The following is an 11,347-nucleotide window of genomic DNA, read 5'->3' on the forward strand; positions in this document are numbered from 1 at the left end:
TGCATATTGGTAAACCAGCCTGCAACATGGCAGTCAAACCAACTGGCATTTCTGGTCTGCCTAGAAACACTGATGGATGAAAACTGAGAAGGTGTAAGTCTCCTATGAAGGCCTTCACCTTCCTCATAGACTGACCAGGCTGCCTGGGTGTAAAGGGGTGATACCACGTATATGTCTGAGGGTGCAATGGTTTATTTTTAGGGAGAGGAGTACAAATCCCTAATAACTTCAATTAGAGTCTTAACGAATTAGAAACTTCTAGTCAGTCTATTGAGAAAAAAGGGACAGACCTTCAAAAGATTCTTAACAGTTTGTTGGAGCTCAAGCAGCAGACCCAATGATTGAAACCACGAACACCAATGCATCATAATGGCAAACACCATGGCTGTGGCTGCTGAATCCACCCTATCCAACGCTGCTTGGAGAGAGATTCTAGCAGCCAGCTTACCTTCCTCCAAAAAAACTTCTGCCTCACCTCCTCTGGCACTTTGTCCATGACAACATAGACATTATTCCACAGGGAGAAATCATACTTAGACAGCAAAGTGCTTGCTGGTTCAAGATATGAAAATGCAGGCCAGCAGTAGACTAAACCTTTCTACCGAAAAGGTCAAGACTTTTTGCTTTGTTTGATTTGGGGTTGATGCGGGCTGACCCAAGCTTTCCCTCTTTTTCACTGTCAACAAAACCAACAAGCCAGGGGAGGAAGAGTATAAAAATGCTCATGACATGAGAAAGAATGTGGTACTTCCGTTTGGCTCTGTTGGCGGCAGAGATGAAGGGTCTGCCATAGTATATTTGTGGGCTTCAGTGTGGCCTCATTTACAGGCAGAGCCAAATGGGAAGGTATGGCCTATGCCAATTTGTCCACCTATCTATAGGAGGAATCTTGTATTAAGTTCACTTGACAGTCCAAAGAGGAAGCCACCCTCTTTAGCAGGTCCTGGTATGTCCTGTAGTCATCTTGCATAAGAGAGGACACCCCAGACGTCAACACCTCATATGGTGATGAGGTGGAGGCTTCCACTGGTAGTTGAGGAGGAGTCTTTTGAACTCCTTTCAGAGGAGGCTTTGGCAATCAAGTCTGGCCTTACTCGGTATCGAAATCAGTAATGGGAGCAACTTTGAGTCTCTTCTCAAGAGCTATGGCAATGTCTGCTTGGGGATCTGAAGGGAGAAGGAAACAATGAGGACCTGAGGTGGGAGGAAACCCCCAGCAGTTCCAATAATGCCATTGGTAGGCCATGGGGCCCCAACTCCTACCAACTCATTATTCTGAGTCTATGGACCAGTGTGAACCCTCTGATTCTTACCATAAGTGCAGTCCTCAATAAAAGTGAATGATTCCTTCTATCCAAGAATGAGGGGCACAGAAGCCTACTTCTGACTCCAAGAAAGAGCCCAAGTCTCCTGAACACAGAAGTACTGACTTGGCAGTGAGGTCTGGCACTGAGTCTCCAGAGACTTAGGCACTGTGAAGAGCATGCTTGGCTTGCCTCTTGACAGTAGCAGGCAAGACATTGGGTTGACTGAAGCAGGCTATGGTACCAGGGGATGCAGCACACTTGCAGGCTGCATATCTCTGCACACTCCCCTGAATGAGTGACTCCTGCACCGCTGGGGAATCTGGAACTAAAAGGCACAAGAAATCTTATATCACAGTGTAAGCCTCCAGTATTTCTTGGCACAAAGAGGGTCCCCTGATGCTGCTTTTGTTGCATCAGAAGGGTTGGTACCAAGGGTCGTGGCAATGGTTGGCCTCAATGACACCAACCTTGGAGCAGGAGTCCATGACCCTGCCTGCGGTTATCGGCACCAGGGATTGCCTCCTTTCTGAGGACACACAATTCCCTGCCTGCTTACTGGTTGACAGTGCTGGAGACCTCAACCTTTTGGAGGATGAGTTCTCTTCAGAACACCCTGACAATGTTTCTTTCTTGGCACTGGGGAAGGAAAGAGGCTCCAGGATTCAGTAATGTCTCTATCTTTCTTGATTCAGGGCTTAAAGTTCCTGGAGATCTGGCACCCGTCCCAGATGTAACCGCACTGAGGCACTTTAAACATGAGAATGTCACTTACCAGCATGGATTTCCTGCAGCTGGTGCAAGCAATGCTTAAAGCCGAGACTGAGGCACTTCCCCAGTACTGGGCATCACGAGCGGGAACACATAGATCTATTAACTATACTATGAAAACTAGAAAACACTACAAAAATGAGAACCAACTATATACAAGAAAACAATTTTCCCGCAGGGGGGGGGGGGGAATTGCAGAAGTAAACTAAAATGCTCTGACTACCAACCACAGTCAGTAAGGCCTGGTCTACACTAGGCGTTTATGTCGAAGTTAGCGCCGTTACATCGAATTAACCCTGCACCCGTCCACACCGCGAAGGTATTTAGTTCGACATAGAGGTCTCTTTAATTCGACTTCTGTACTCCTCCCCGACGAGGGGAGTAGCGCTAAATTCGACATGGCCATGTCGAATTAGGCTAGGTGTGGATGGAAATCGACGCTAATAGCTCCAGGAGCTATCCCACAGTGCACCACTCTGTTGACGCTCTGGACAGCAGTAAGAGCTCGGATGTTCTGAACTGCCACACAGGAAAAGCCCCGGGAAAATTTGAATTTGAATTCCTTTTCCTGTCTGGCCAGTTTGAATCTCATTTCCTGTCTGGACATCGTGGCGAGCTCAGCAGCACTGGCAACGATGCAGAGCTCTCCAGCACTGATGGCAGTGCAATCTCAGAATAGAAAGAGGGCCCCAGCATGGACTGATCGGGAAGTCTTGGATCTCATCGCTGTGTGGGGCGATGAGTCCGTGCTTTCCGAGCTGCGATCCAAAAGACGGAATGCAAAGATCTATGAGAAGATCTCTAAAGACATGGCAGAGAGAGGATACAGCCGGGATGTAACGCAGTGCCGCGTGAAAATCAAGGAGCTGAGGCAAGGCTACCAGAAGACCAAAGAGGCAAACGGACGCTCCGGATCCCATCCCCAGACATCCCGTTTCTACGAGGCACTGCATTCCATCCTCGGTGCGGCCGCCACCACTACCCCACCACTGACTGTGGACTCTGAGGATGGGATAGTGTCCACGGCCGGATCCTTGCACATGTTACCGGACGGGGAAGATGAGGAAGGAGATGAGGAGGACGAGGCAGTCGACAGCGCTCACAACGCTGATTTCCCCGACAGCCAGGATCTCTTCATCACCCTTACAGAGATCCCCTACCAACCCTCCCCAGCCGTTACCCCGGACACAGAATCTGGTGAAGGATCATCCAGTAAGTGTTGTAAACATCTAAACATTTATTTGTAACAGAACATGATTATTAACAATTTAAAAAATGGGTTTCTCATGATTAGTTTGATTAACTTAACGGTTCAGTCATGGGCAGTGCAACTATTTGAAAAAAATCGAGCAATGTCCGGTTTTGCATGATTGTCCTGCTCAAGCCGCTATACTGTTTAGTCCCTGCTACTGCAGCTACAGTAAGATGCGGTCTATATGTCCGGGGATGGAGCAGAAATCCTCCTGGGACATCTCAAGGAAGCTCTCCTGCAGGTAATTTGAAATCCGCTGCATTAGGTTCTTGGGGAGAGCGGCCTTATTGGGTCCTCCGTAGTAGGACACGTTGCCGCGCCACGAGACTAGCAAGTACTCCGGAATCATTGCTTGGCACAGCATGGCGACATACGGCCCTGGTCTTTGAAGGCTTTCCCGGAGCATTCTCTGTCTGTCGCTCTCAGAGATCCTCATGAGGGTGATGTCGCTCATGATGACCTGCTTTGAATGAGGTAGGGGAATGTTAGTGTTGGGACTGCTTTACCGTTCCTTTACAGAACTGTAACCGCTGGTTTGCAGCCACGCGGTGGAGGCGGGAGAGGGTCAGCCGAAAGGGATCGTTCCCGGGGACAGCCGCGAGGGTGTGGGACAGGAGCAGACTTCCTGCTTGCCGGATTGCTGGCAGCAGGGACCGACATTGATTTCAATGTGAAATGAGGCCATTGCTAATATTAAAGTTTTAAGCTGCCACGAATCTACGGCTTACCATGTCTGCGTGCAAGAGCAATTCCGTTGTCCTGACAGGGTTCTCAAAAGTGCTCTGCAAAACCCCAGACACTGAATGCGAAGGCCGAGAATTCGACCTTGTGCTGAGTGCGCATGTGATAGGTGCTGTGCATGGTCCTGTTCACAGAGAAAGACTATGTTCTTTGTTCACAACTACATTTATCTTTCTGAGGAATTCACTCCCTTTTTCCCATTCCCACAGCCCCATCTGCGACTGTCTCACAACCTAGCCTGTCATCACACTCCCAGAGGCTAGGGAGGATTAGGCATAAGAAGAAGAGGACACGGGAGGACATGTTCTCAGAGCTTATAGCCTGCTCCCGAGCCCAGGCAGCACAGCAGACCCAGTGGCGGGAGAACTTGTCCCAAATGCACCAAGCCAACATGGATCGGGAGGAGAGGTGGCGTCAGGAAGACCAGCAGGCGACTCAAACCCTGCTTGGACTACTGAGGGAGCAAACGGACACGCTCCGGCGCCTTGTGGATGTTCTGCAGGAACGGAGGCAGGAGGACAGAGCCCCGCTGCAGTCCATCTCTAACCGCCCTCCCCCGCCACCAAGTCCCATACTCCCTTCACCCAAAGTGCACAGAAGGAGAGGCGGCAGAGTCCCTGCTAACTCTCACTCCACCCCTGCAGAGAGCTCGAGCAGCAGAAGGCTCTCATTCCCCAAAGTTTGACAAGTTCTTTCCTTCCCGCCTGACACAAGCCCCCGTCCAAGTTTCACTTCCCAGTCCCATGTGTAGTTGATAATAAAAAATATGTTTCTGTTAACTACTGTTTCCATCATGTTCTTTTGGAGGGGGGGGAAAGGGGGTTGGTAATTGGACAGGACAGTCACCTTTGGCAGGGTACATAGTCGGGGGCAGGCACAGCAGCAGGGCACATACATAGTGCAGTGATGCAGTGACTACTTACCCTGGTTAGTCTGGGAGGTTCTTTTCATGTTATGTGGTGGGGGGTGGGTTGCTCTGTGACTTTGTGGCAGGGGAGGGCAGTTAGAGATCTTAAGCGGCGGTCCTTAGGCAGGATCACAGAGCCACACAGCAGGGGATCTGTAACCGTCCCCCCCCTGCCACAAACTCACATAGACCCCCCATACACACAGTCCGTATCAGGAGGGGTGACAGGCTCCGTTGAAAGAACCATCCCACCGCAGCGGAGCCTGTCAGTCCTTGAGTTTAGAAGCTGCATTCGCGCGACTACACTACACCCGCTCCGCACCACAGTCTGCGTCCCAGTTTTAAAAAATTCCCGCGAAAACAGTATTAAAGAAAACGGTGTGCTTTAACAAAGTAGAACTATTTTTATTTTGAAACGTGTGTTGGAAGTGGGGTGAAGGCTTCTCTGTACACAAAATTAGAAAGTCACAGGTTACCCTGCTCACTCAGGAACTTTGCTTTCAAAGCCTCCCGGATGCACAGCGCTTCCCGCTGGTCTCTTCTAATCGCCCGGCTGTCTGGCTGTGAGTAATCAGCAGCCAGGCTAATTTCCTCAACCTCCCACCCCGCCATAAAGGTCTCCCCCTTGCTCTCACAGAGATTGTGGAGCACACAGCAAGCTGCTATAACAATGGGGATATTGGTTTCGCTGAGATCACAGCGAGTCAGCAAGCTTCTCCATCTCCCCTTGAGACGTCCAAAAGCACACTCCACCACCATTCTGCACTTGCTCAGCCGGTAGTTGAAGAGTTCTTTTTCAGTGTCCAGGGCACCTGTATAGGGCTTCATGAGCCAGGGCATTAGCGGGTAGGCTGGGTCCCCGAGGATCACTATAGGCATCTCCACATCCCCAACAGTTATTTTGTGGTCCGGGAAGTAAATACCTTGCTGCAGCCGTCTAAACAGACCAGAGTTCCTGAAAACACGAGCGTCATGAACCTTGCCCGGCCATCCGACATTGATGTTGGTAAAACGTCCCCTGTGGTCCACCAGTGCTTGCAGCACCATGGAAAAGTAGCCCTTTCTGTTAATGTACTGGCTGGCCTGGTGGTCCGGTGCCAGGATAGGGATGTGAGTTCCATCTATGGCCCCACCGCAGTTTGGGAATCCCATCACTGCGAAGCCATCTATGATCGCCTCCAAGTTTCCCAGGGTCACTACCTTTGGCAGCAGTACATCAACGATTGCCTTGGCTACTTGCATCACAACAACCCCCACGGTAGATTTGCCCACCCCAAACTGGCTCGCGACTGACCGGTAGCTGTCAGGCGTTGCAAGCTTCCAGAGGGCTATGGCCACTCGCTTCTGGACAGTCAGGGCTGCTCGCATCCGGGTGTCATTGCGCTTCAGGGCAGGGGACAGCAACTCACAAAGTTCAAGGAAAGTTCCCTTCCGCATGCGGAAGTTTCGCAGCCACTGTGATTCATCCCAGACCTGCAGCACTATGCGGTCCCACCACTCAGTGCTTGTTTCCCGTGCCCAGAATCGCCGTTTCACAGCATCAACATGACCCATTGCCACCGTGATGTCCTCGGCGCTGGGTCCCCTGCTTTCTGAGAGGTCTGTGCTACTCTCAGACTTCAGGCCATCACCGCGTTGACGTAGCCTCCTCGCCTGACTTTTCTGCATCTGCCTCAGGGCAACCTGTATGATAAGCTGCGAGGCGTTGAGAGCGGCCACAACTGCAGCGATGGTTGCAGCGGGCTCCATGCTCACAGTGCTGTGGCGTCCGCGCTGTCAATGACTGGAAAAGTGCGCGAAATGATTTCCCGCCGGCGCTTTCAGGGAGGGAGGGCGGGAGTGATGGACGGATGACGACAGTTACCCAAAAGCACCCTGGCCCCTTTTTTTTTTTACCCAGAAGGCATTTGCGGCTCCACCCAGAATTCCAATGGGCGGCAGGGACTCCGGGAACTGTGGGATAGCTGCCCTCAGTGCACCGCTTCCAATGTCGACGCTTTCCCCGTTAGTGTGGACTCACAAAGTCGAATTACTGTCCTTAGTGTGGACACACACGTTCGACTTTGCAATATCGATTCCAAATATTCGATTTAAGTAAAATCGAACTACTCTCGTAGTGTAGACAAGGCCTAAGAAGGGGCTGAGGGAGGTAGGGGAGTGGCTCCACCCTTTATACCATTACACAGCAGCATGAGGCAGCAAAGGGGGCAATCTCTCACACTGGTGCAGTGGGTGTGCACACACTTCAAGTGAAGTGAAATGAAATGGACTTGTGCAATCACTCAAAGAGCCTGTGAATTAAGTCCCAGTTGCAATAAGGATTTAACACTCATTGATGGAAATAATCAATATGAATTTCCCAGAATTAGCACTAAGATTGGCAGTTTGAACAAGCATAAACTTTGCCTGGGAGTTCTGATTTTGTTAGCACAGTAGTAAATAAAACACAATAATTACAACTCTGAGGAAGTTGTTTTATTTTCAGGGTGCTCTACTGGAATTAATTTTGGAGCAGGGATGGGTCAAAAATATTCACTTGCATTCATGCACATGGTGGACTTGTAACTGGAAACTAGATAAGTGAAATAGTTGTGCTACAGAGAGACCAGCAACCAACCTTATATTTAGGACTGCATGATAGATGATGAAAGAGAAAATGTGATATGTGAAAGGAACAAATTACATCTACATGCTAACTCTTTCTACATTTAGAAACTTTGTCATGCATAGAAAATAGAAACCTCTTCTAAAAATTGTGTAGTCTTTAGAGCTGGTAGATGAACGTGATGTCATATTTAAAAGAAAATTAAATATAAGTAAAAGGTTTATTTGACAGCAACTATGCATGTTTAGCATTTCCTTCAGATGTCTCAACATTCCAGAAAAGACAAATAAAAAACCACTTAATGATATATTTCCAGCAGTTCAGACGGAAACAAATGTGTAGAGGTACAGCTGTCTGCTCAGAGTGCTAAGGATACTATTTGTATTCCCAGTAACAGTGAGCTGGATAGCTACCCTTAAATTATGTTGCATTAAAAGCATTGTAACCGATTGTAAATAAAATCTGTATTTTCAATGGCCAATGTCCCAATTCCCAATCAAATCCTACTCCCACATTTTCTATATAATCATTCTCCTTGAGAACAACTGACCATTGTACTTCACTTCTCCCCTAACAAATCTCTATACGCAAACCTATAGACTTTAATAGAATCAATACTGTTCACTTGTTTGTATGTGTAGGTCTGACATGTTTCGTGAGGCCTTGTACTAATGCTTGATAGGAAGACTGTACCTCCGTTATTCAAACAGTTTCAGAACCACTTTCCAAAGTCATTGATACAATCAGGGTTTTTTTTTAAAAAAAAAAAATATTAAAATACTAATTTACATCAGAACCTGGAGTGAAGATTTTACTTGGTTCGTTCATATGTATTTTAGGGCTAGTTTTTGCTGCACCTTATTCATGCTGCATAGTAACTTGCTCCGCAAGTAGTCCCGCTAAAATCAACAGCGTATGGTGTTGGTCAATGAGAATAAGGGCTGCAAAATCCGGAGCTAATTTGTACCCTAATACCTCTGGCACAACTGCATTTAATACTTGCACTTGGGAACTGAAGAATGACTAATTTCAAAGAGTTCTCAACACCTGTACTGCACATAGGTTCCCCAAAGCTCAAATCTGCAGGTTCATACCCTGAGCTGGATATATATCTGTTACCTCTTGAGAATAAAGTCAACATATAGTTTGTAAAATTTTGCTTCATTTTCTCAGAGTGCTGTCTGTGAATGAAGCGAGCGAGAGATGTCTACTTTGCAATCTATTCAATTTTTTCTCTTAGATGCGTTTGTACTCCATAGGTGAGGGTTTTTTAAAAAAATAAACAAAAAAAATAAAAACAAGTAGATCTTTGGTTTATCTTTAAAAAGTACCTCAAAACATAACAAAAATTCATTTTAATTTTGATACATATTAAAACATCTTAGTTCTGTCTGACAGCATAACATGACAGAAATGCACAAGACTTTAAACATGCTTTAAAATGACATTCAGCAAAGTATTTAAAATTTAATAAATAGCATACAGTCACACACAAATACATTTTTCATACTGAATCATTAAGCCTACTCAAAACAGACTGGCAAAGAATAAATAAGACAGTAGTTGACAATTTTTTTTGTTTTTGTTTTTAAAAGATGTAGATTCCTGCTATCACGCTAGTTGCCACACTTACTTGCTTATCACAAAATTGGTAATTATAAACAATTTTTTTCACTGATCTGTTTTGCTCCAACTTGTAATATTACAAAAAAAAAAAACCTCTTCGGTATGTCCATTTTTTTTTTTTGAACAACCAGTCTGAAACCAAGTAAACCAATTTTTTTTTTTTTTTTTTTAAATACAATGAATAAATAGGGATTTAGTAAAGGAAATTCAATTGTAACAAAATGCAACTCCCCAAGAAAAGAGCCATGGAAATATATAGCAATTGCAGTATTAGAGAATAGTACTTAAAGTGATAGTGCTTGTGCACTAAGCTCATTAGAGACCTCAATATGATTTTAGTGCAAATCCCTTGAATCCAAATAAGCTTTATACCTATATTACTGGGGAAAGATCTATTACCAGTTGGAACGTATCCTGTTTAGTATTTGTACCTATATCAGACATTTTTAAGAATGCATATTGTAACATCTTCAGCTATTTGACTTTTTGTCCTCAAACTGAAATAACGAATGACCTGGGATTTTATATCCTACTTAGTTGTACCATATTGGATTGCAATTTATTAAATGTCGGATTCCAATGTTATAAAGACTATAAAAGGGCTTTTGCCATCAGTTTATCTAATTATACCTAAATTTCATACATCACTGCATTTTGAACTTTTGAAAGAAAAGTGTTATGGTGAAAGTCTCTCCCTTTGAAAAAGTTCACATGATGTAATTCAAGAATATTTAGACAAAATGTTATCTAAACCTCAAAAGGAAAAATACACGTTTTTACATTAACAATCCTTATCAGCATTTAGTATATTAAGTTACAAGTATGTTTGCAATAATACAATGGATTCAATTTCCAAAGGAAAAATTCTGTACAAATTAACCTGTTAATATGGGGTAAACAAACAGGCAGTCAATAAGTCTTGAGTAGCCATGTTTCTATTGTGAACTACAGTACCAGGAAAAACTTATTTGAAACTAACTGGATGAACACTGGTTACTTAAAGAGTAACTCATTTATACAGGATACATTTATTCTGAATCATTAAAACGTTCACTTTAGTAGTCCAGAGTTACCCAATATAAGAAATGCTTATTCAACCACACAGGCAAAAAACATGTTACTCACATGATTTTGCCCTGGACTTTTTAAAACTAGAATCTAGTTTTCTTAACTATGAAGTACAAAACAATGACTGATATTGCTCCAACTTGTATACAGTCTCCCATATTCAAACCGTACCTAACAAAGTAACAATTCCTCATCATCACTAGTTTCATTTTTCAGTGCTGCTTCTAAGCAAGTGTCGGGTATTTGGGCAGTGTGTACAATACCACAGCGCTCACATGGGCCATCTCGTTTACATGACCTTACTCCATGATGCATTGCACTGTAAGGCTGCCTAAGCCCTTGTCCTTGATCTGAGGAGAGATCAAGCAGGGGTCTTGAACAGTCATTAATATCAAAGTCTGATGCTACATCAGAAACTGGAATTAACATTTCAACATCGTCATCTTCATCTCGTCCACTAACACCATTATCAAGCTGTCTCAAAGGACTCTGGTTCTGATTTACTGAGCTTGATCTCCCTAAAGTAAAGCGTACCCAACGTAATCCTTGAGTCATACGACTTAGTGCACTAGTGAGCTGGTGGCGTGCTGGACTTGAACTTGGGGGTTCTACACTTGTCATTTCTCTTCCATTATCTGTATTACTGCCACTGGTATTCTGAGCTGAGGAACTTCCACATGCTCCTACTGTTGCTTCTATTGCTGTTGCAGGTGGAATTTTTTGAGGCAAAGTTGCAGCAACACCACCAACTGCTCCTGCTGTGTCTCTTCTTTCATTTTCTGTGTCTGTGTCATCAGATTCAACTGAAAATAGACTTCTGTGAGTATTATTTCTTTCAGCTTCTCTACTAGTACTCTGACTGGCAACAACATCATCTCCATCTGCTGAGACTACTGCCAGTGATCCAGAATGACGGGACCTTGCAAAATTAAAAATTCGATTCCAAATGTTACTTGACCTGCCAGCAATTGGAAGTCTGATTGAGGTAAATCCAAGCTGAGATCGCACCGCTAGTCTCAGGTTTTCCAAAACTGACGCCTGAAAAAAATGACACACAAATTAGTCACTGAGAG

The 11,347-nt window shown here is 45.2% G+C and overlaps 1 protein-coding gene across 2 annotated transcripts in view; it reads right to left on the reverse strand.

The window, feature by feature from the left end:
- Nucleotides 1-9,376: 9,376 nt before the first annotated feature.
- Nucleotides 9,377-11,347, reverse strand: part of LRP12 (LDL receptor related protein 12) — a 106,118-nt gene continuing 104,147 nt past the window's right edge. For both annotated transcript variants that reach the window (XM_034763464.1, XM_034763463.1), the window contains one exon: nucleotides 9,377-11,312. In XM_034763464.1, coding sequence (XP_034619355.1) covers nucleotides 10,446-11,312 — 867 coding nt within the window. In that variant the 3' untranslated portion in view covers nucleotides 9,377-10,445. The remainder of the gene's footprint in view (nucleotides 11,313-11,347) is intronic.

The sequence above is a fragment of the Trachemys scripta genome, chromosome 2, assembly GCF_013100865.1.
Source record: "Trachemys scripta elegans isolate TJP31775 chromosome 2, CAS_Tse_1.0, whole genome shotgun sequence".
Taxonomy (NCBI): domain Eukaryota; kingdom Metazoa; phylum Chordata; order Testudines; family Emydidae; genus Trachemys; species Trachemys scripta.